This window comes from Taurulus bubalis (assembly GCF_910589615.1).
Source record: "Taurulus bubalis genome assembly, chromosome: 10".
Taxonomy (NCBI): Eukaryota; Metazoa; Chordata; class Actinopteri; order Perciformes; family Cottidae; genus Taurulus; species Taurulus bubalis.
This window is the reverse complement of record NC_136598.1, coordinates 17,203,022-17,228,636: the sequence shown is the minus strand read 5'-3', so window position 1 is coordinate 17,228,636 and position 25,615 is coordinate 17,203,022. Positions and strand designations below refer to the sequence as shown.

Sequence of the window (25,615 nt, the reverse complement as noted above, 5' to 3'; positions counted from 1 at the left end):
ACACACACACAGACTCACACAGACAAGCAGTGTTGCTGGAGTTCCAGATGTATTTGGCTCTCGCTCACTGGATGCTGGACCCTCCCTGACTTACCTCAGGCTCATGACAACATTTGCTCATATTCATTGTTTGACACTGCTTATACAGTACAGCTCAGTTGTATTGCCACAGTAACTGTGATGGATGCCTGCGTATGAGTAAGTGACCTACAGTATGCACTGCAGTGTAATGGTCCATTAGTGACAACAACTCGGTAGAAAACCAGTATCTGCAACCCCACAGCAAGACTTGTAAGATCTGACCAAACGTTTAATATTATGCTGAGAACTTACAGACTTGGAGACATGAGAGTTGGACACAAGTTACGTGGGTGTGACGCTGGTGTAATGTCCTTTATTTAGCCGAGATACAGAATTCAGGCACTGCTGAAGTTGTATGTAAATGTCACCTGCACTACATGTATGCTACAATTAATTCCTTTAGTACACATTGCATAAATGTATGCATTGTAGAAAATCAAGGATGGCAGTCAGAGAGTGCTTAAGCGTCTCTATGTATGAAACTCCAGGCTCAATAACACGACTGTCAAATACACTTAAGAGTGATTCACCTGCCTTATGGGAACCCTATATATATTTTTTTTTTTACTGCTGGATACGATGCAAAGTAGAATCCATTTATTGATCTTTTTATGTATGTACTGTCTAATCTCTGTAGGCCACAGGACAAGATTGTTGTACCAAAAGTGTTTTAGTTTCCGCTTGTAGTGTCCGTAGTATTGACTAATCACCTTCAAACAGTCTTTGAATGCAGGTCAAAGGTCCATAAGGAGAGCAAAGGAAGCAGAACGCATTGGCTGAAATGCAATCTCGGAGCCCACCGCCTATCGTCTGTGAATAATTTTGATTGTAAACTGGCTATTTGTGAATCAACCCAGTTGTACCCGTCATCTCGCAACAGCAACTCTAGTCTCACTTCTCAAGTTGCTCATTGGACCGCAAAAAAACACATGTAAAAATAAGTATTTGCCCAGATATCCGCTGGCTAAATCGGAACCTAAGGAATATCAGCCCTCGCTCCCAGGAGCTCATCCGTTGTCAAACCGATAGCTGTGTACACCGAGTTTGCAGGTATTCAGCTAAACTAGCAACATGGCTATCATTATTTACTGAAGTATCCTGTGGAAAATTGCCCCCTATGGGACTGTGTTGTCATACATCTTCCCTGAGTAACATCAAATTGTTTCTTGTTTTATGTTTTGACCCACTAAAAAAAGCTTTTACACAACGTACTTTTAATGGGTTCAATTGTCCATATGGGATTTTGATTTGACTAAAATAGAGCTACAGACTCTTTAAGTATCTCTCTGAAAACTGTTGCTTTCCCAAAAACATTGTCTGTGTGGCCTTTAGTTATACTTTACTTTATCATCAGGGCAAAGAATAAGACTGAGGAAATCTCGGAAACTTCTCACGGATGTTTGTGAAAAGATGAACCATTCTCTAATGTATTTGTCAATTATATTGAACCTTTTGGACCTTTTATAGGCAGGCATGTCAACATTACGCTACAGAGAAAGTGGTAATCTTCTGAACCACTGATGTGTGCATATACATGATGTATGTTTCGCTGATGTCCCAGGTAGTTGTTGCAGATTCTGGTTATCTATAATATCACAAAAAATTAATGTTTTAGATCTTTTGTTTCCAAGAAACGTTTTTGGCGGTGTTGCCACAAAGCAATACAATGTTATGCTGCTTTCCAACAGGTGTAGCAAAAATATTATCTTATGATTTCAATTTCAATTTATCTTTAAATCAAGTTATACTGTAGATAAATTCCATAGGCTTTAGATTACAAGACTGACCCTAACAATGGCACCTAAATCAGAGATAAAAGACATTTCATTATGTTCCTGATATTTTTAGGCTAAACACTATGGTCCCAAGTCTTTGAATAATTGGCTTCATCTTTTAGTGTTATCGTTGTTAGTTTATTATTAATTGTATATTGCATAGTATATTTAAATAAACAGGAAAATATTTTTGAAAGTAGGTTGCAAAAAAGATGAATACGACTTTGGGGAGTAGGGAAAAACATTCTCAAAAATGTCTATTTTCATTGCCAAAATTGTTCAGGACCTTTACAGAAAATGCTGTAAATGTGCAAGTGTTTAAAGCTTTCTGATAGTACATCTGTCAGGGAATAATTGTTATAATTATGTAAAGTAATTAAAGTAAAAGTAAAGTTTGACCAAGGGTTTTCAAGCATTGTAAACTATCTTTGATTCAAACACTAGCAGGTCAAAATTAAATCTCCATGCTCCCCTCCTCCCGTCCTTTCTTCATATATGGCACACTGCTTTCTTATGCTGGCGTCGATCTCAGGTAGAGGGCACAATGCCTTTCAGTGGCTGAATCTTTCTGCCAGATGGGCATTACTTTTATGTCCAAAGTAAATTATCCTTTGGATGTTTTCCCACAAGCTGTGCTTTACATATTAAAGCCAGCATATGTTCCTGTTGAATCCCCGCCAAGGCCAGTGAGAAGACAAAGTGTTTGACTGTCAAAATGTCTGGTCTTGCCTTTAACAACTGAACGTACATAGCAGACAGCAGGAAACAAATCCTTTGCCTTAGAAAGATGAGTGGTGACTTTATTTGGCACATTTGATTTGATATTTTAGAGGTTACTATGTCATTTGGCAAATTTAGTGAAATTGCATCATGCTATTTTCTTTCCATTCTTGTTGGAGGTTTGTGATAAAAAGTGAATTAAAAACCTGTTCTGGACTTTTTCCATTGTCAAAAATGTAATCTGCCATTTTAAAGAGCAGATATTAACAGTTTAGTTATTAAGTCATATTGTGATGTTGTTTTACAATTGAGAAAAACACTTTTCACCAAGAAGGTTAGCACGCACAGGTACTACCACGGATTCAAATGTAAACAACCTAGATATTTTTTTTGTTATCAATAATAAAATAAAATAAGGAATTGATTTTCACAAATCTTGAAATACTTTGTTTGATAATAAAACATTTAATCAAAAACATCATATTTTATGGAAACTAATGCCTCCGACAAATTATTTTCTGTTTGTGGACCTGTAACAGCCGGCTATTCAATTAGATATAAACTTGTATGATTTGTACTTTACTGACATTACATCTATGTGATGTCAGCAAACAAAGAGAACAATGGCAGCAATGTAATTCAATTAAGTAATTATCCAAATATGCCGAGTTTATGAAGTCTCTCTTAGACAAAACCTATTTTCTTATGTCTGTTGGTTACATTTGCATGGGGCTAGTGTATACTTATACATCCATGTGGTAAAAAACAATGCAATTAAAAAAGATTATGTATGTTAATGTGAACCGTGTCAAGCATGCGTTCTGTGACAATGTGTACAAGTTAGTATAGTACTATATTATTAGTACTATATGGTGTTTATTATTGGTTGATCTGGACAAAGCAACAGATGAATAGAATTTCAAATATTTGAACTATTTGAGAAGCGCTTGATTTATCTTCCCAGTGACTTCATAGCCATCTCAAAATTAAAGACACAACTAGTTGGGACTCCTGGCAGCTCGGTGCGATAGGTTCGTGACTTGCAGTATCGCAGCTCCAAATGTGGCTCCTAACCTTTGGCACATGTCATTCCCTCATTTAAATCTCACAACCTCCTGTTTATATGAAGTGTCATTAAAACAAATCTAGAGAGAAAACAAGATGAATGAAGCGCTCCTTGTGTTTGTTTTTTTCAAATATTCAAACCCATCTTGTTTTTGTCCTGACTTACGCAGTAAAAAGGCACTGAGCTGGGAATAATTTTCAGTCCTAAACATATTACCTGCAATGAAATGGCTGGATTGTTGTTGGTTATAGTTTGCTGTGCGGGTCAAAAGCATGTTTTTGGCATTTGTCTTTTGACGACCCCTTTTCAAACCTGTGTCCTTGTGACACCTCCTTCCTCGCTCCCCACACCGACGAACTGGTTCTAGATGTGTCAGATGGATGTGACGAGCAGCAGATGTTAGAAGTGTGTTTGGTAAAACATGACATGATTTAGGGACAGTTGCAAGGGTAGCTGTATTGTCCTCAGTCGTGATCTTTCTCGTACCAGAGGCCGTGATGTACAGCAAACATGTGTTGCCATCTTCTTAAAGTCCATACAACGTAATTCCTCTGCATCCACTTTGTTGATGGAAAGTGGATTTGTTCTTTTTGCACTTTTCGGTTACCAATGAGTGCAACCATGGTCATGTAAATGGTCTCTCTCTGGGTTTTCTCCAAGCACTGTTGCCTCTAGACCCACGTTAGGGTACTGTTTGTGAGAGAGGACCACTGGAGAGAACTAGAAACCAGGAGGAATTAAGCTCCATCGCTATGTTTTATATTAAGGTTTCTCTGCTAATTGACCCAATCAGTACACTTCCTTAGGGAAGGGTCCATGTGAGACTAGCACAGTTGCTGATCCTCAAGTCTTTTGAACCATATCTCCATTGCTCAGAGAAAATGAGGGCATGTTGTTCTTTTTCAGCCATAATGAGATTTTTTTTTAAAGTTTCATTCATATAGGCCATCTCAGAGGTCTGAATCCAAGTTTTAATAGAATGTATTGTATATCCCAAGATCCATGTGATCCATATCCTGCATGTTCCAGAGGTTCAAATCCAGCCTCTCACAAAAGTAATACCTGTCTATCCTTGTCTGTTTATGGGACCTACAAACTAGTTTCTCTTAGAAACATGGTCCCAATGCTGTAGGAGACTTTCCTCATAGAGGCTGGGGGAGCAGAGCGAGAGCTGGTCAATGAGGCATGGCTGTGAGATGTTCCCGCCTCTAGGAAATAACATGTCCCTTGGATCTCTTTAGGAAAATTATCTGGGAGCTCCAGCCGTGAGCGAGGGACAAATGAAAAAGAACGGTCGTCTTTCAGCAACCTGTTGAGAAGAGAAGAGAAGCTCTCTTAAAGTACCTTTATTGCATGGTTAAAAACAAGATTGCATACTTTTTTTTTTGCACATGAACATCTCTTTGTGTGGACGTGCAGTGCCGTTACTTACTGGTAAGTTGTGGGACTGACATTGATACACCTCGGATGGCTCCCCGATTCAAACTTGCTGGCCAGTGTCACATTGTTCCCAAACAGGCAATAACGTGGCATTTGAACCCCGACCACACCCGCCAGCACCGAGCCGGTGTGGATACCTATCCTTAGCTGAGGAAGTAGGTGGTGGGAGAAGAAATATTTTAAAGGGGAGAAATATTAGAACAGCAACAAAACCGGCAGGATTTTAAAAGCACAAAATATGTAAATTATGGTTTATGCACATTCCTTGACAGCACACATGCACTTGACCTGAAAAAGGAAGATATGCTGCTGTTGTTCTTATTATATTTCCAATTATGTGTCTACATTATGTGTCTACATTATGTGTCTACATTACTTACATTACATTATCATTTGAGTCATTTATCAAACTCGTCACAAAACATTCACAGATTCCAACTTGATGATTCTTTTGGTTTTTGTGAGGCCATGTTGTTTTGAACTAGAAGTGCTTGTGTGTGTATTGATCCGCTAACTGGAAATTATACTGTCGCAATCATACTTCCATCATTATTATTGTAGCTGTTATCAACTAATCTGATATCTTGCAGCAGAAGATTTTATGACAATCTTAAAATAGCGAGGGTGAGAGAGGAAAATTAATCAAATAAATAATTGCCTCCAACTCCTGGTGCTCATATTATAATCTGGCTGAGCTATGAATCTATAAATTGCTGCAGGCGGAGTGAAAGCTATCCAGCCATCATTTTAATTTGACCACACCACTTCATTGCCACTCGACCAACTATTGATTTCCTCCATTTGGGAACAACAAGTTATCACACACGCGCACGCACACGCGCACACACACACACACACACACACACACACACACACACACACACACACACACACACACACACACACACACACACACACACACACACACACACACGCTAGTGGAACCCGGTAGTTTCTAATGATCTACTTGAGCAGCTTATCCTCTATATCCACAATGTGCATGTCAGCACACTGCGAGGTAGTCATGGCAACAACAGGCAATGGGGTAGTGAGGTAGAGCACAGAAAGACAGAAAGAAATACAAAGGAGTGAGAAGCACAAAAATAAACTTATAATTAGATTGCAAAACCTTGACAGCACTGGAAGAGAGAAAAAGACAGCAAGACAGAAAGTGTGCGAGAGAGAGAGAAAGAGAGAGAGAGAGAGAGAGAGAGAGAGAGAGAGAGAGAGGCTGGTAGGTGCACTAGTGTGACCTATTTTTCAGTTAAACTGCTTACAGATGGCCGTGCACTTGTCTGTCTGTCTCTGCAACAGACAACCACTCACACACTCACACACAGACACAAAAAAATCTGCATCCAGCACCAACTCTCCTCTTTATTTCTTAGTCTCAAAACACAGACACAGTAACACTCATACACTCGTCCCTTCCTTTTCACTATGAGTCAGCATCCATAGCACATGGGCCTCAGTGAGCCAATGAGCAAACGGCACAGCAGCAAAGACAACCAATCAGAATTGTAGCCTCTGGCCAAGCCGACAGAAGAATCCAGAGATGGAGTTGTTATCGAGTGAAAATGTTTACATCAGTTCCAAGTTCATTAAGTCAGTCTGTCTTAATTAAACTAATCGAGTCAGAAACAAGCGTCAAACCAGAATAAATCCTACAGTCATGAAGGTTATAATATATAGAGAGGTGTTGATTCAATGGTCATTCTGGAGGATGTAGTTGCTGTTCAACTGTATTGCATTACACAGAGAAGTGGAACTGTTATTTACCCTACGCTGATTGGTCTGGAAGAGGTGGACACAAACATTATAACCTTCATGATTCATTGCAGCACTGTTATATTGAACTGCATGAGTTTTAGCGAGGTGCACCTATTACACTGGTAACCAATTGTACTTAAGATGCTCTACACTAACCATTACACATGCAAGCTGACTTTTATCAGAGGAAGAAGTTATATGTTTTTTTAGTACTGAAACAATCAGTCGCTTAATTGATTAGTCAAGCCTCTGTGTGCCAGGAGGCAATGGCAACTGCATGGTGAACATGTGGTCAGGAACCAGCAGCCACCTTCGGTTGACATGACAAGTCCCTGACCATTTCTGCATTCGAAATACTCAGATACTGCTGGTGTAATGTAAGATCGGTGGAAATAAGCCCACATGAACACATTATAACATTATTAGCAGTGACAAAATAAGCACTGCGTCCCTAATATTCACACCCACTCACACTGACAAACACACACATGCCACAGGCCTGAAATTGAACCAGCAATGAAGCTGAAAATAATTTTGTCTGTTTGATATCTACGTGTTTCTCTCTTGATATCTCCATTATATATATTTCTCTCTGTGTCCCTTGATCACTCTCTCAATTGCTCTCTCACAAAACATCTTCTCACAGCTCTCATGCTAGTTTGCATAACAGTGCAACATTGGCTGGAGTTGAGTGCACTCACTGAACAGCCTTTATCATGCTGAATATCTCTATAAGTGTCCTTTTTACCAACATGAAGTCAGGACGGGTAAGAAAGAGGAGCGCACAACAGAGAGGGCAACATATAGAAGAGCAGAACAACAATAAAAACTGAGAGGGGAAAAAAAAGTAAGAAACTAAAGAGGGAAATTAATGGAATGAGTTAGAGAGAGGTTGTGGAAGAGAAAGTGGGGGAACTAGAGAGGAGAGAAAAATAAAACGAGGGGAAGAGGAAAGACACAGAGAGAGAGAGAGAGAGAGAGAGAGAGAGAGAGAGAGAGAGAGAGAGAAAGTGGATGAGCAAGAGAGCAGGCCAAAGATTCTTGGCAAGGCCTTTCTATTCTTAAACAAATGGCCAATGTTGGGACCCCAGCAGTAGACAGAAGAGTGTCCTGTCTGTTATTCAGCAGCTCTCTGTCTTAGCTTCTCTCTCACATACACATTTTGTACGCGTCATTCTTTTTGTGTATCAAATGCGCTTTGTGCCAAAACAATACTTTTTTTTTAAGATAACTACACAAAAATAGATACTGTACATATTGAATATTTTCAACTCAAGTTGTAAAGGATAAGTCTGCTGTTATGCAATACTTTTCTTGTTGTTGACACATTAGCATAAAAAAGAATAATTACTTAAAACGTATTTACAATAGTCAAATACATACGGGACATCAATGACATTTGATTTCTCCAACCTTGTGATTAAAGGACGAAATGATCTACAAGTCTGTTGCAGTCAGCCTCAAGGCCATTTAATGCTTCTGAATATATATATATATATATATATATATATATATATATATATACATATATATATATATATATATATATATATATAGGCAAAATATATATATATATATAAAAATGTATATATATATATTTTAATTTTTTTATTTTTTTTAACGGCTCAGTCTTTTTCTGAATAGTTACTCAAACATAAGTAACTAGTGTACTTGAAAAGAGCTATTTTTTTATTTCATGAGAGTTGTTCGGAGTAAACGACTGAAAATACTGAACAAAAAAAATATAGAACCACCAGCATTATCTTGGAAGTAAAAGGAAAGACAGAGCATGAATGTCTTTTTCTATTGCTTTGCCTCGTTTGTTGATTCTGTTTCACTGATGAAACCAGAAATACAAAAAACGTATTGTATGTAATGCTTTGGCTCATATTTATGACATTGCAAGTTAGCACCCAGGCCAAAGCAAACTAAAGACAGCCTGGGGTAATGGTTGACCTTGACAGAGACCGGACTGAGGATAGACATAAATAAATCATATCCTATTTTCCCTTCTCATCCTACTGAACTAACATGAGAGGGTTGAACTATATTCCCACAGTTGAATCCTTTGCTTCCCATAGTGATATTTTTTTCTGCAAAAGAGCAGCTTGCCTTTCTCTAACTCCATTAAATAATGTTAAATGTAATTCCACATGGGCACATAATTTGGATTCTGAGGATAAACACTCACAGCAACAGCTGTGTTCTACCATTAACACTTATTTGTGTGAAAGTGTGTGTCATTTCACTGCAGTTGATAAATGGGACACTGTCACGGTTCAGCGCCACACTTTTCTTTAAGTTATTTTCATCCTGTCTTCCTGTCTGTGTACTAACTGTCCTGTCATTTCAGATCCTGCTGCACGCCCCCTTCATCAGTCACTCCCTCCTCGTCAGCCCTCATTCCTTGCACCTGGCCCATCCCTGTCTCACCTGTAGCACATCCCCTCATTAGTCTTCACTACTTAGGTCCCCTCACTTGCACTTGTCCCCTGCCAGATTGTCTTGTGTTTTTGAACCTAGCTCTCCCTGTGTGTTACCTGTTCAGTAAAATACTTATATTCTTTATCTCTGTCTTCCGGGGTCGTGCTTTTGGGTCCTTGCGTAATTGGACCGTTACAGGACACATGCTTTTCCTGAAGCAACATAACCGTTTTAAATGGCTAACATGCAAAAATGTCCAATGGGTAAATCATATATCACAGAAGGATAGGGTAAAATACAACAATTTAATGTGCAACACCTTACATGAACTAAAAAAAAAACGAGTAACCCATTCCGGAAAAGAAATCTTTCTTGCAATAATGTCAATCAAGCAACATCTGCGAGGTTGTGTAAGGTGAATACACAGTAAGCACAGCTAAACCAAATAGGAAAAGAGGACAAAATTAAGGAGGACAGTGAGAGAAAGAGAGAGGGATGGCGAGAGAAGATTAGAGTAAAGACAGTTGAAAACACACACACCACTCAGAAGCATATGGCACATAAATAGAACAAAGCATCAGATGCATACACCCACACGGCACACACAGGCACACATAATTATCTCCCACTGTAAACACAAATGCATCTACATTAAGAAACATTCATGGGCACTAAAGATGCTCCACAGTGAAGCATTTCACTGCAAATCAGAGTGAAAATGTAAGTGTGTGAATGTGAAGAAGGATTTGGTTGCAGCAGTGATGGACTCTGTTCCACCAGCGTTGGAAAAATGTACGCTCAGAAGAATGTCCATTATCTCTCTTCTCTGTTTCTCTTTGGCAAAGATCAGTGCACAAAACATTCAGGAGGCAGGTTCTCATCTTTAGCCAGATGAACCAACCAGAAGAAAAAAAGAAGCAGTGATAAGTCTTATTCTATCTGATCGGCTCATCAGGAGACACATTAACCGTTAGACATTACAGTTCAACTTTCTTCCCATCATAATCACAATTTCCACTGATTAATTTACCGATTATGTCAATGTATCAGATACAATCTTTTTATCAACAATAATCCGATTCAGCCATAAAAAAAAACTTGCTCGGAACAACCCTAAGGCACGGACGGACCGATACGCACATAGATACATAATTACAGTAGTGTGTACCGCTACGGTTGATGTACAGTGTCTTTAGTTGAATGACAGATGCAGCTTGAAAGAGAGAATATGCATAACTCAAACACAGACTCACACTACTGATGGGCATCATGTCTCTTGCCACATGTTCATAAAAAGGCAATCCCCTGAACTTTTAGCACCAAAGATTCATAACTATTCTGTCACACGGCAAATCTCACTTACCTTCAAACTACAAGAAAATGTGATCTTTGTGTATTAAAAATAAAACTAATGATGGATTATAGCACTGAACGTTTTCTAGATTTTGTCATGCAAGACACTGCGATGTCAATTCACAATTGACATGTAATATGCACAACGTTTTATACTGAAAGTTCATTGAAATGCACACTGCACATAAATAGCCTATTCAATGTGTTAATACGTTGTATTCTTTAAACACGATCACAAAACTAACGCACTCAGGGGGTTCAATCCCAAACTGCACACTGCTTTGCTACTTAGATTTACAAATCTCGGTCCGTGTCTCCCTCAGACTACACACAGCGGTGTGCAATAATGGGATACATGTGTGGAGCTGTGGGGGAGCACTAAAGAATTGTTAATGTCATTTCTGGGAGCACATGGAAAGACCACCCCAAGCGACACAAAGCTAAAAGGAAACTTGTGATTAATTGAGGAATTTCTCAATCAATGTCTCTCTTTTGAAAATCATTGAGAAGATTAAATGAATCCATTCTTTGAAATAGCATTCAACCATCTGTGGATTGAGATCTCTGACCTACACCCATATTATCCCTCTTCTCATTTTCCACAATCCAACCCCATCATCCAGCACCAAAGTGTCGTAAATGAGTCTCACATAGCCAGACCAACTCCACATAAAGGAAGGTCTGGCTCCACATATTATCATTCTGGTATAGAGGGAAAAACAATCACAAATGGTCAACTGTGTGATTCTGCTCAGCGGGTGATTGATTGTACGTTTGTTTTGCAGTAATAATGGAGCCACAATGTTAAATGGGAAATGTGAAAAAACAAACACAATTGACCTTTTTCCCAGGTGGAATCCTGAGCTCTACCCACATTTTCATTCACAGACTCAGCACGCAAAACATACAGGCATCAAACAAGCAATACAGCTCATTTAAGTTCAGTCGGTGACAGAGTTCTGCACCTAAGATAAATGGAGGCCGACAAATGGAATATGTAAAATAAATATAAAATGGCACACTGAGATAAAGTTCTGGATGTAAGGAAATGCATAAACAGAAAACACACACACAAAAAACATACCAATCCCTGAAGTCATTATCCTTAATAAAATAGAACCAATTTAAGATCATTAGGTTAGGTTCCATGCGCTAGCAGCGGATCGGTGTTAAAAAAAAACTCACCTTGATAGGTTTCCCATCAGGTGTCAGCACTTCCTCAGACAGTTCCATCATCTTCAGAGCCATGTGTGCAATTGGCTTTGCATGACTATCGACCTTCTTGTGAAGTCCTCCTGCCACACAGTAAGCATCGCCTATTGTTTCGATCTGGATGAGAAACAGTAGAGGAGGGGCAGAAACTGAAATGAATAAATGGGGCTCAGCTGATGTGTGGAACTAAGAAGCCATCCATTCAATCACTCACAACATCTCCATTGAGTAGTAAATTAAAAGAACTCCTTCATTCCTCTTGTAACATTAGAACTACAGCCTCTGTCTGTTTCTCTCTCTCGGCCTGACTCATTCACAGTAAGAGTTTGTGAGCGTTTGGAGGAGGATCTCGGCAAAGCCACTTACAGCCTCTTGCATCTGACCCAGTCTGAGAGGCCGAGAAAACCAAATTCTACAAGCATTTTTTTATTAATTTTGGACACCATGGCATCCAACCTGAAGATCCCTGAAATACCATCACAAAATAATATTTTATTAAATGTTTTAGAATCCGTTTAACAGGTTTAATAGTATTCTATAAAAGGCATTACAAACAGGTTTATTTTTTTATATTTATAAGGAACCATGAAGGATATCAAATGTGCAAATATTACTGCTATAAGACTTTATAATAAATCACCTCTGGCCAGATCCTCCTTCAATTAATTCATCAATAACCCTTGCACCGCTTTCACTGTAAATACTTCTAATTCACTGTATATATTTGCATTTTCTTTATTATTTAATTTTCTTAAATGAATATGATCTTCTCTGCTATTTTATTGTACTGTATATTGAGTATTTCCCATACTTAATATTTGTATGTTTACTTTTACTTTATCTATCTATCTATCTATCTATCTATCTATCTATCTATCTAAATCCTAGACATAGTGTGCAGTGCTAGAATTAGCTCAAAGCTAATTTACATCTACTAAGTAAAAAAAATGCTATAATTTATTACGATAAATATTTTTTGTCTTTTAAAGATGTACCAGACCACCAGAGACCTGTGAAATGCTCGTATCAATCTGGTGCCATCGTTATCAGCTGACGCTCCTTGCATTATTGTTTGCTTAGCTAATGAAAAAACATCTTACTTGATCTTTAAAGCAACAGTGCAGTGTTCCCCACATACAGTAAGCAATTCATTATCTGTAATGAGCTCATTCTGTATACTACAGCTGCAAACAGAAGTCAAGTCATTCCTAGTTCCATGTTTGGGCTTCCTATGCCAGACATTGAAGTACAGTGATAACAAGTCTTCCTTGAATAACTTACAAAAGCCAAATTCTGAACAGACGTTAATAAAGCGATCAAGGAATGCCGTTTTCAGGGTTGAGCTTCCATATTTCCAGCTAAAGGAGTGAGCTAGGTGTCATAACAGATGACGCGGTCGTTATAAAGAAGAAGAAAATATAGATAGCGCATGAGGAGAAAAGGGAGAAAAAAAAACTAGGACTCATTTAGGCCTGCCACCAGCACAATTATCTCCACAGTAACCATGACAATGACAACATATGCATCCCTCAATCTCTTCAACTTGTCCTCCTGTTCCTGCTTTCTCTTTTACACATAAATAGTCGCTCTTTAACTGCTATACACATATCCCCTCTTTAATACACACAATCTCTCTCTCCCTTCTCCAGGCATCTGACACAAGACATTTCTGAGAGATAACACAAAGGAAAAGCAAGTTTTTATGGGAATGCAGCAAGTATATTATATATATATATACTCAGGGACTGAGGCAAAGAAAGAGAGAGAGAGAGAGAGAGAGAGAGAGAGAGAGAGAGAGAGGAAAGATGATGACAGTGGTGGTGATGGGGAGAAGCAGAGGTGCAAAGTAAAAGTGAAGAGAAATACTGATGTGATAATAGAAAGTAAGGATGGGGGAGGGGGAGATGGCAGACTACAGCGATAACTAACTCGGCCCAAAGCCTGTCAGATGGACAATATTGACACATCTTTGTTCCCACAGACTGGCCATTAATCAGTTACTTTTTCCACAACACAAGCACACACACAACACACGCAGTTGTGTTTTCATGACGTCTGGGGCCATTACATTGACCTTCTCTAACCTTAGCCATAACCACTACCAGCCTGAACCTAATCCTTTCCTTTTCCCTAACCTAAACCTGAACCTGAACCTAACCTGAAACCATATTTTCACCCTCAAATGTAATGATTTAGGTTATGGGAATGTGCAAAGGTGAAAGATGAAAGCTGACTGACTAATCATATTGATGTCCCCACAAACACACATATGTCCAGTACACAGACAAAGACACACCCTAAAGATTTAGCTTTTGATACAACTGCAACACTTAAAAGACTCCATGGAAGGGGGGCTCTAAATACCTGTGAAACTCCCTGGAGAATAATTCATCTTTTACGATGACCTCAGATGACCTCAGTTGTGCATTTAAACCAATAAAGCCATTTACATTTTTAAGCAATGCCTCCCCAAAAAATGATGGCCCGTCCCAACAGGTATTACTACATGACATAAAGAAGATGTGTGCGTCTTTCTGTCTACTGACCTTGTAAACATCCAGAATGCCACACTGGTAGTCAAAGCGTGTGTAAAGCTCGTTCAACATGGAGATGACCTGCATAGGTGTACACTGGGCACACACAGCGGTGAAACCCACGATGTCTGAGAACAGCATGGTCACGTCATCAAATTTGCGAGCGGGCACTGGCTGACCCTGCCACAGTTTCTGTGCCACATCGCCTGGAAAGATGGAATAAAGGAGATCCACGGTTCTCCTCTTTTCCTCCTCCAGTGCCTGGTGAGTCCGCTCTAATGTGGCCTGAGAGGAGACAAGAGAAGGAAAGTAGGAGGTTTTGTTCTGTGTGCTTTGCAGTGCTTTTGCACTGATGACAACATTTCGACAATGTGGGAGTACTGCACCAAATTAAAACTGATGGTGCATGTACATGGATTTGTCTATTAATTTGATTTATTTTTGATTTTGTGTGTCTGTATATGAGTAAGTGTGTCTGTGGGCGAGCTTCATGATGCCAAATATGTCTGATGCAGTGCTATACCATTGTTCTAGTGAGCAAGTCAAACTAAGATATAGCTATTTATAACAGTGGCCTGGGGGAGTAGTTGCATTGAGAGAGCTTTGCAGTGAGCAGATGCATAGGATTGGGTCAAAACTCAGTGACTTGTTCAAGGGTACTTTTAAAGCAAATTATAAGAGCAAGTCCCAGGAGCCACGTTCTCCCAGCCATTATGAATCAGTCAGTGCAGACAAAGCATTCGCTTCAGTGAGCTGTCTCGCAACTCGCATGACCAAACATACAGGATGTATGTGTCGTTTCTCTATTTCTACATGCCATGTTCACAGGTTGTCACTTATCATGTTGATTGGTTGCCAATAGACGAGCTGATGGGTCTTAACTAATATGAGCCTGTCATAGCAGGGGATTAAGGTAAGCCTGCATTCTTTCTTGTTGTTGGCAACCAAAGGCATTTCATGTATGTTGTGGCCTGTTTGTATCTGGTCAGGATTAGTGGTAATTAAACCCCTCAACATGACAACAAGTCATTTTATCAATACCAGACACAAGCTAGTTCCTATGTGATCAGCTTAATGTAAATTGAAACAGTTTACACATATTCCAGACGGTGGAAAGCCACAAAGAAGCAGCACATATATCTGTCTATTGATGAGTAATACATAAATAATGAAGTTTCCTATGTTGACCTGTACAGTCAATATAGAATAGAATAGAGCCAGAATATAACCACTCTACCTTAAGTTTGTCCATTCTCTTCTTCAGGCCATCCTGAGCCTTGGCCTGCTCCCCCACCAGGATAACGTCCCGTGTGGCATCATGGATCGGGATATCTGACAAGTGGAGGCCCCTGCCCATGAGCTCCTCCAACTTATCAACCCGTGGCGAACCCAGAAAGATCAGGGAGCAGGACTCAGGCACATGGATCATCTGACCCTTCAGCTCCATAACCTGGCAGAGCAAAGGAAAGAGTTATGGAAGTTAGGCCTTTTGTAAAGCCTGAGGGAAAGTGAAAACTTTACAGGCAACCCTGATTATATGCAGCTTGCAGAAATACACTGAGCCAGAGGAGAGGTGTAGTGGGAAAACAGATTGTGAGAATTATGATTGGTAATAGCCTCTCACTACTATGGATGTCTTGTCCACTTGATACTTATAGAACCAATGTGCTCGAACGTAGGGACCCACACAACAAACCTGTACTATTCCAGTAACCGCCTCCTCTATACATTTTCTCTCCATCAATGTTGATGTAAAAGGACGATTCAAGAATGACGCTTTTGCTCTTGATGCTGACTGACAGAAACTTGGCATGAGAGGACGCTTGAATAAATATCTGATTAAATACAGAATTGTTTTTCACTCTTTAACCTCATCGCTGGTAAATGACAACATCTCTAGGTCACATGGTGGCAACGACTTAGCTTAGGAAATGCATGAACAAATGTACAATTGAACAAACATGCCTTTCGATGCCTACATGGCTGCACACAAACACACACACATACTTATGCACTGGTTTACACACATCATTTTCTACATACAACAGAGATTATAATTGCAGAAACGACTGTGATTTAGTAGATCGTAAATTGAATGTAGCATGGCTAGGTCCAATGTATAATGCAGGCTAATTATCACCATAATGTCATTGGTTTGACCCACACTCTAAATCCAAATGTCCTTGAACAACCAATGATATCATACGTATGCAACGTCTTTGAATATTAAGCATTTGATTGGTTATAAGACAAATCAAGAAGAAAACTAGAAGAAAACTGATATTTCTGTCAGAAAGTGTTGTAATTTTGAAAGAACCCTTGCAAGGCTGCTTATCTATACCAACAGCTGCAGTATTGTTGTCAACAGCATAAATACTGCCATTATTGGTGAATCAAAATGTGTTTCACTAGCTTCTTGACATTTTGCACACACGCCCTTAACCATGATGACAACACACACCAGGTGTGGGGAGTACAAGTAAAACAGCCTGAAGATAGAGAAGAAAGAGATTTAAACAGGCATTGTACACGGCTGCCCTTTTGAATCTGACTCCAACTACTGCTCAGTCTTTGCCCCTGTTCCTTCCTTTTCTATAGTTTCTCTTTCTCTCCACATGTTCACCTGTCTTTCATTCCTCCCTCTCTCTCTATGCTCTTCTCTCTGTCTCTTCAATTACTTCTCTCTCTCTCGTTCTCCATAGTGTCAGATAGATTATTCCGCCAGTGAGCACACTGCAGCCCTGTTGTATTTATAGCACAAGGCTCTCCTAGGTCTGCATAATACATACAGTCTACATCTATACACACACACAATTTTCCTACACAGAAAAACACAAAATACATCCAGCAGGGAGATCCACATACTGCTTCTGACTGTCATACATACATACAAACACATATGCAAAACACATCTGCATCCTACACCCCACAGAGTCCAAGTTTGAGACATACTTATCCCCTAAAACACAACTTGGTGTGATCCAGTTTGTATGAACTACTGATTGACTGACTTAAAATACACACACACACACACACACACACACACACACACACACACACACACACACACACACATTCAGTCGTTTAGTGGGCATGGTTTTACTGTAGCACAGTACACCTAACATCTGCACAGGCTGCCACACTAATACAGCAGTAGTCATCGTGTCATGGTGTCACAGTTGTGCATCCACTCAAAAGCAGACACAAATCCATCTCCCACATTATAGAATCATTGCAGTTTTATTACAATTTAATATTTGATGTAGTTTCATTTTGTCTGATACAAATGTATTCAAACTAATTACTGAGATCTGGGAACACAGCTGCAATAGTTGGACAGGGCAAGATAGCGGTTACACAGTAACAATACATGTCAGTTTGCTACAAGCAATTTGACTTGCAATGCAAATTGTGCAGCTGGGCCTTGCAACTTGCCATTCACATGAAACATTGCAAGGTGCACTTTTACTTGACAAGCACCAGCTGGAACAATGCCTACTCAGCTAAACCTTAAATAGCCTGCACGCCATAGCTAAGGTCACTACACTGTGTAGTCTAGACTGAGTCAGTGTCCTGTACGCACTGTAAAGCCTCGAATGTGGTTTGCTCCTGCATAAAAGCATTAGGACCTCATCAAGCAACCCTACAGGATTGGTATAACCTTCTGACTGCAAGACAAATGCCACCGATGCCATTTTTGTTTTGTTTTTTTGTTTAATTGCGTTTTCCTGTTACATAATGAAGATTGAAATAGCAACTGTTGTTGCTTTTTTAATTGTGTACAGTAGGTATAATTATACCGGTGTCTCACCAGATTACTTCTTGTGTGTCTGCCTATGTTTATCTGTCAGTCTCATTTTCTGTCTTACTCTGTCACAAACTCTCACACACACTGATACAAACATACATGGACACACACCCATATACACATCCCTGGAGGCAGTTGTGTTGGCCTAGTTGTGCGTCTGTGTTTAACTCAGCACTCTCCTCTCCTTCTGCCTGCATCTCTGGCATCACAGCACAGTGAAAGAGGAGGTGAGTGAACGAAGGAGGAAGGAAGGGCAAAATGAGCGGTTAGGAAAGAAGGCAACACAGAGAAAGAAGGGGGAAGGGTGGGAGAAATAGGAGACAGAGAAAAATAAGGTGAGAGGGCTAAACAAAATAGAAAAATATTGTGAAAAATAATAGCATTGCAGAAATAGCTAAATAAATAGAGAGAAAGAAAATATGAGAAAAAGAAAAGTAAGGTGAAAGCATGATGAGACTACAAACACAATGCAAACAGTCAGAAAGAAGCAACAGAAGGACGACAACAATAAAGCACAATTTAACTTTCGAGAGATAGAGAAAGGAAAAGAAATAGAAAATGTAATGTTATAAAAGCAGATAAAAACAAAGCAAACTGTGAGAATGAAACAATCTGTTGTGTCGGAGTCAACGTGTAGTAGTGATTCTTTGTTGTGTAATGTTGTTACAATTTACACTGAGCCCTTGTTCAAGGTCACTGCATTGTCACCACAAGGAAATAACATTCTGCTCCTGCAATTCTTCACAGATAACTTTGTTAAAATGTTTATAATGTAGTATTTCAGAGGATGGAAACTTTCGATTATGTGAAGAAGAAATTTGCTTTGACGTGTTTTTTTCGTCCACCTAAAAATCTTGAACCAACAATAATGTTTTGAAAATTTGTCTTCAGATCAAACTTAACTATTATTGATGATGTCCGGAAGCCTTGTGACTTTCCATTGATAATTGTCTTTCTGCCACCTGACTCCTAGTCACCCTGTCTACATATTTGTGTGCTTTGTATTTATGCATGATTGAAGGTTGTATTATACTGCATACGTTTATGTTACTGTTGTATGTCTTGGCAAGGCCCGAGCAGCACACACTGTGATGTCATTTTCTACATAAGCAAGATCTATCTCACAGGAAGGATTCAGGCTACTATCGCCATAGGCAACAAGGAGCTGAAGATAGATGAAAGAGAAATGATGAAGGGGGCAGGAAAAAAAACAGCTAAAAGGGCCAGAGGTGGAAAGAAGTGAGGGAGACAAGAGAGGGACAAGAGAGAGACACGAGAATGAGAGACATTGGACTTGAGGGACGAGAGACCAAGATAGCGGGAGGTGGAAAGGACAGCTAATGGATTGTCTTTTGTGAGGGGACTCTGGCATGTCAACACACTCATTTGCATGAACAAGCACTGAGTAGCAAAGAGTCAATGAGTCAGCCTCTCTCATCCCTCTCTTTCTCTCTCCAACACACACACACTCGCACATACACACAAACAATGCTCATATCTTTACAGACAATATTGTGCCGTATTCTTACATCCCACTCTCAAAGCAAATAAAATGCACACACTCACACACAGCATGTAGCCAGACAAACATTACATGAAAAAAACACACACATATGCATGGGATGTGCTTGTTCCTTGTTGTTTCAGATGAAAGAGTCAGCAGAAGCTTTAAAATGCTGATTAATAAAAAAAAAAATTAAAAAACGCACACCTGGTTCAATTCATCTGAGACTAGAATCAGAGATCAAAATGACTCATTTTGCAGGATCTATGCAAAGTCTGGCAAAAAATAAACAATGACAATGTTTAAATGCACTGGATGCAGTTAATCAGCTGATAGGACTGTTTGAGGCACATTTAAAATAATTAAAACAGGAAGATGTCCACACCAAGTTAGGAATCGCACAGCAATAACAAATCTTCTAATGGGAGCTACGTGTGCAGATCAATCTGTTTTAATTAATTTAGATATTTCTTTGATCCAGCTCTCATCTCATTGGACACTGGCTGTGCGTGATTTTTTTTCTTATTTCAGAAAATGAAAAGCTTCAGTTAGAATACAGCATCACAAATAATCAGCACCTGGCAGAAAATCAGACCCTTTTGAAATAAATGAAGAAAAACAGTCCACTTTAATAGATATAACATCAAACAGCTTTATGTATGTACATCTTTCACACACAAGATTTTGGCCAAGTCATGTTTGATGACTACTTTTTAAATCCTTTTATGCAAAAAGAATGAATAGCCTATTTCTGCATCATATGTTTTTCACCTTGAACAAACTAGGGGTAGACAGATTCTTCTTTTTCAGTCTAAAATAATATAGGAGCTGAAATGCTACTGGATGCCTCTGGAGTTGCTTGACTAAGTTGTTGGTGTTAATTTCGCAGTGCTACTGCCACCCCTCAAAACATTGGCTTTGCCGATATTGCAAGCAGTCGTAGAACTTGTTGGCGTAGCATTCGTGAAATACTTCCAAACAGCTGATGTGTTTGTTGTTAGTGCCGCCAGCAATGGGGTCTGATGGCATGTTGCTGACACATGAGGTATACACTCAGACTCAGGCTTAAACATTTAATCGAATAGAATAGATTGGCCCCATTGTCAGATAGCCCAATACAATGATTTGAGTCAGTAACAGCCCAATGTCTGACATTGGTATCGGATCGATGCATTCCCAGAACATTTTTGGACATATAACACATATTGGTTCAGTTTAACCCTTTAAGACCACACCCTAACCCTAACCCTAATAACCATAACCCTAATAACCATAACCCTAACCCCTAATCTATTTATTGTTTGAGTTTTGTTTAGCGGTTGTACTTCGGGATTATATATTATTGTAGCCTTGATTTTTTTTTTCAACAGGTTACGAGGGAAGTGCTAATCAAGCGTATGGTGCAGAGATGCCAAGATACAGTTTTTAAAATGGCATTTAGGTAAAGATCCTAAGACTTTTTAATATATTTTTTCTTCCTAAGACATGAGACCCATGGGAATAATGGATGTGCAACAGGATGCACATTCAGCCGGCAGAGAGCCATTACAAGGCTGACGGTGCTGTATAACCAAGCAAGCACCATGTGTACACAACTTCACAGGGAGAAGACTTGTTTTTAGCTAGTGCGAAAGTGAGTTTCATGACTGCGGTAGCAAGGACGTGTTACCCCCAGAGGCACAGCTTCCTGAATGTATGCTCTCACCAGGCTGTTAGAAAGCTCGAGGGAATTTAAAGGTGACTGGAAATACCTGTGCTGCCTAATTTCAAAGAACAATCCTTGATGCTAAGAGAAGCTAAGACTCATCTGTATGAGTCTGTTCACACTGCTCATTATTCACATCATGTGTTGGTAATAACGATCCTCAAGAAATGAATCTCACTCATTTTCATTGTCTCATTGAAAAAGAAAAGTATCAAGACATTCTGTTCTCTTTATCTTTTTTTCAAGAATCAGACTAAAATAGTTGTGTCTTGTTTAATACTTCTGGTGTCGTGTCTCTATGTTTTTTTTTTTCGTCCATTGTATTTTAATTCGCCCTATTTTGTAAATGTATCAAGAGTAGACAGAGACAACAAGGGCACTGATTTTCAAAGCACTTTTTCAACAACAAAAAAAACCCATCATGGCAGTGATTTATCAAGAAACAGATCAAAGGTGGCGCTAATATCAAGATGGTCTTTGTACTCAGACACACAGCTCAACACATGCACAGACAAACCTCATTCAGCAACCCCTGCAAATGCAATACAGGAGCATTTGTTAAATGTAAATGACGTTGCAAATTTGAACATCCTGTTGGTGCTTCACGCAACTACTCCCTAGCCTTCACAAATCTTCCTCGTCCTCGATCTCCCACAGCCTATTGCATTACAAGCATCATAGAAAAGAGCAGGGTTTGCGTCTGAACACTCGTGGCATTTTGTCAACAACAGATAAATCAGCTGAAGCCAAGACAAGTTCTGGTTTAGAGCTCCAGCTCCACACACACTGTTCCCTTTTAACCACAAAAAAGCACTGACTCATCGTAACCAGAAATCTGACTCTATGACCCAAAGAGTCTGGGAGCTTTTGGTTGTTTACAGCAATGGGATCACTACTGTGGAGGCATGTGTTGTGATTCATGGATCCTCTGTCTTATTCATCATGTTATTCTTAAGAGAAAGAAAATATCAGCATCCAAGTAAGTCTACATCCACAGCTTGGCCCTGGCCCAATCAAATGACATCAACATTTACATTGTCTGTCTTCTAGTCGGCTAAATACTACATTCCTCAAAAAGTGAGTGCACAACCTTGTTGATATGTCTCATAACCAATAAAAGCGTATGCTGATTTCTGAGCTTAGTTCAGCTCCGTTCCAAGCCTCGAAAGCATCGTCTTTTATCCAGCCTTCTTCACAGCGTCACTGCAGCCGGGGGACTCGCTGGGGGGTCAACCTCACAGAGTTTACATCACAACCGTACGGGATTCCTGAGTGCTTGTTTAAAAGCACAGTTTCTGAATATAGGCAGTGTGCATCTCTGTGTTGATTGAATGTTTACTTACACAGTATGTATATATAGCTCCTAGACCTGCTTTATAAGAAGAAATGACTGGGAAATCTTACTTTCTACAATATGGGACCTTTGCGGATAAAGGAAACTGTGATGTAATGGAGACATGATGAACAAGTGATGAACTGGTTAGAGGATAGCTTGTGACAGTGCAACCTGTGTACACTCCCCTGTGTGCTGATCACAGTGCTCACACTAAGCGGGGAGACAGAGAGAGCTGGGACTTGACCTTTCCAGTAGGTCTTTGGATGCCTCTTGCACAGTCCATGCCCCTGGGTGAAGAAAGGAAAGAAGTCAAACTGAAAATCCACTACAGGCTACTCTAATACACACACATAGTGCAACACAGAGGAGTGCTCTTTTGTGGCCTCTTTACCTTGGCCTGTCGCCTTCTCTCGCTGCCCTTTCTAGTGAAAATGTCAGCCCATCCTTCTCTTTCTCTCCCCCTTTGTTCTGCTTCTCTGTCCAGGTGACACAAGATTCATATGGCAAAAATAAAGTCAAACAATGTCCATCCTACCCAACTGTTTAGTTGAGACTGTTTGGAGCTTGGAGTGAGTGTCTAACTTAAATTGCAGCAGTACCAGGTCTGATTAATGGTGATACACATAAAAAGGGAACAGACTGGCTCCCTGAAACCAGCATGAATATTCTGAAGAACCTTTTTTCAACCAGTGGGCTGTGGATGGGAGAGATAAGAAAAACTGATTATAAGAACCAGAACACTGATACTTCAGCCAACCTTGAACTCAAATACAATCCTTTCATGTACATTGTAAGCCCCATTAATCTGGCATCTAAAAAGGCAAAAACTAAAATATTATCAATGGTTAACAGCCCCAAACACAAAGTAATTTATATTAGTAGGGCAACAGTGACAATGTGCTCAATATGATTGATGTATCCAAAAGCAAAGAACAAGTATTTATTGTGTCTCTTGTATCAAAGAAAACAATAATGTTCAGATAAAAAACCTGATTCACTATGAATGCATCCTCCTGAAATATGGAGGATGACACTAAAATGACCACTACATTTCCTCTGATCCACAAACACATGCCATTGAAAACAATAAAAGAAGATACTGAGTGATCCTATTGGTGTGCCTGCCATAAAATGTAACCTGAACAGTGAAACAAGGTGAGCCAAAGAGAGAGACTAGTAAAGTATGTCTTCTCTAATAGAGAAGTGGAAAAAGGAGAAAGCACTTTTTGAGGAATTGTTGTTGCTTTTCCATTTTTTAGCTGCAAACCCTTTTTAAATTAAGTAGCTGTCTGAATCCATAAGAGTGAGCAATTAAAAAAGCTTTGAGTATGTTGAAGCAGAAACTCTGCAATGTGAAGCAAAAAAATAGAAATGGGTACGCAGCAGAGCGGGAGAGATAATGATAGTTAATTTAGGATAGACACTGACAGAGAGTAGACGACAGCTAGAGAGACAAGATGGATTGTAGTGGTCCTCTAGGCCTGACTGTGAGGAGGGGAATCCTGCAGCTACTGTGAGCATTGTAGTGCGTTATTATGTGCATCTGCATGCATGTATAGTATACGTATGGAGGATTTGCGAACTGGCGCACCTGTGTTTGGTTATCATCTGTTCAGATTAATGCACCAAACCTGGGAATTGGTGTATTTGGCCAAAACAAGTCCAAAATCACTCAATTAGAGCTCTGTGTACACAAAGCTGAAACACTAGATGAGCCTTCACACTGCAGTGCAAACAACATGTATGGGAGGAGCCCATATGAATGATTCACTTTTGTGCTGTTCACTCAAACAGAACTGTTCACAGATTGTGACATACTGTAGTAGCTACTCCTTATAGTTATATTAAAAACCTTGGGTAATGTCATCTTGAAAAATCTTAGCAAAACATAATAATATGAGAGCTGCAGCAAATAGTCAATGAGCAACTATCTTGGTTATCGAAGAAATGTTTTAGTAATTTTTTAAGCCAAATGCTAAACATCTACTGGTCCCAAATTTAAAGTCACTTCTGTCAAGATTGTGTTGTACTTTCCTTTGTCATGGATGATAATACACTGACAATCTTGAGGTTTGGACTGTTGGATGTAGAAAACAAGACATTCGAAGACCTCATCTTGGGCTGTGAGAAATTATAATTATAATATTTAAAAAAATTCAATACTTAAGAAAGATCAACAGATTCATTCATATTGAAAATAATTGCTAGTTACAGCCCAAAACAATGGTTAAAGTCCTGACACCCTGGCCTTGAAGCACATGTTTGAATACAATATCTAGATGTATACAAGATGCATTGCCTCTTTAATCCTGATCATAAGACATTATCTGCAGCACTGACATGACATGAACTGAAATTAAGCAGCAGAGCACCATAATCATCTTGTAGCCAAATAACTTGGCATAATCTGTAAATACTAATTATATCAGGGGTGTTTAGAAATGTATTTTAACTGGTTTGTGAGCCGTGTGAGTATGCTCGCTGTCTGTGGATTATATCTACCTGCCAGGGCAAAGACTGGTGCAAACCGGACTCTGACACATGACATGACGGGACTTTTCACTGCACCATCTGCCTTTGGCTGCAGATCTGTGGTGCTGTTTATTCACATCTTGCCATGATACATCAAATAATATCATGTTCCTATTTGGACAAGCCATCTCTACATTCAGGAAGCCATTTTCACACCACTGGGAAGTGGAAGAGTTGTTTAAAAGGTATGAGACAAGTAAAGTTACGAGCTGAAAGGATTATGATTAACTTTTTCTAACTCCAATTCACATGTCATTTATATTCACCCACCTTTTTACTCCTAGTGATGCTTTGCCTACAAGAGCAAAAATAGCAGGTGTACTTAGAAACGCCCAAACAGTGCATAAGACCTATC

The 25,615-nt window shown here is 39.4% G+C and overlaps 1 protein-coding gene across 1 annotated transcript in view; it reads right to left on the bottom strand.

Moving 5' to 3' along the window:
* Positions 1-4,731: 4,731 nt before the first annotated feature.
* gucy1a2 (guanylate cyclase 1, soluble, alpha 2) overlaps positions 4,732-25,615 on the bottom strand; it is a gene marked incomplete at both ends in the record, with an annotated part of 34,526 nt that continues 13,642 nt past the window's right edge. Inside the window, 5 exons of the mRNA XM_079225005.1 lie at positions 4,732-4,951; positions 5,075-5,229; positions 11,815-11,958; positions 14,388-14,660; positions 15,613-15,825. Of these exons, the coding sequence (XP_079081131.1) occupies positions 4,732-4,951; positions 5,075-5,229; positions 11,815-11,958; positions 14,388-14,660; positions 15,613-15,825 (1,005 nt within the window). The remainder of the gene's footprint in view (positions 4,952-5,074; positions 5,230-11,814; positions 11,959-14,387; positions 14,661-15,612; positions 15,826-25,615) is intronic.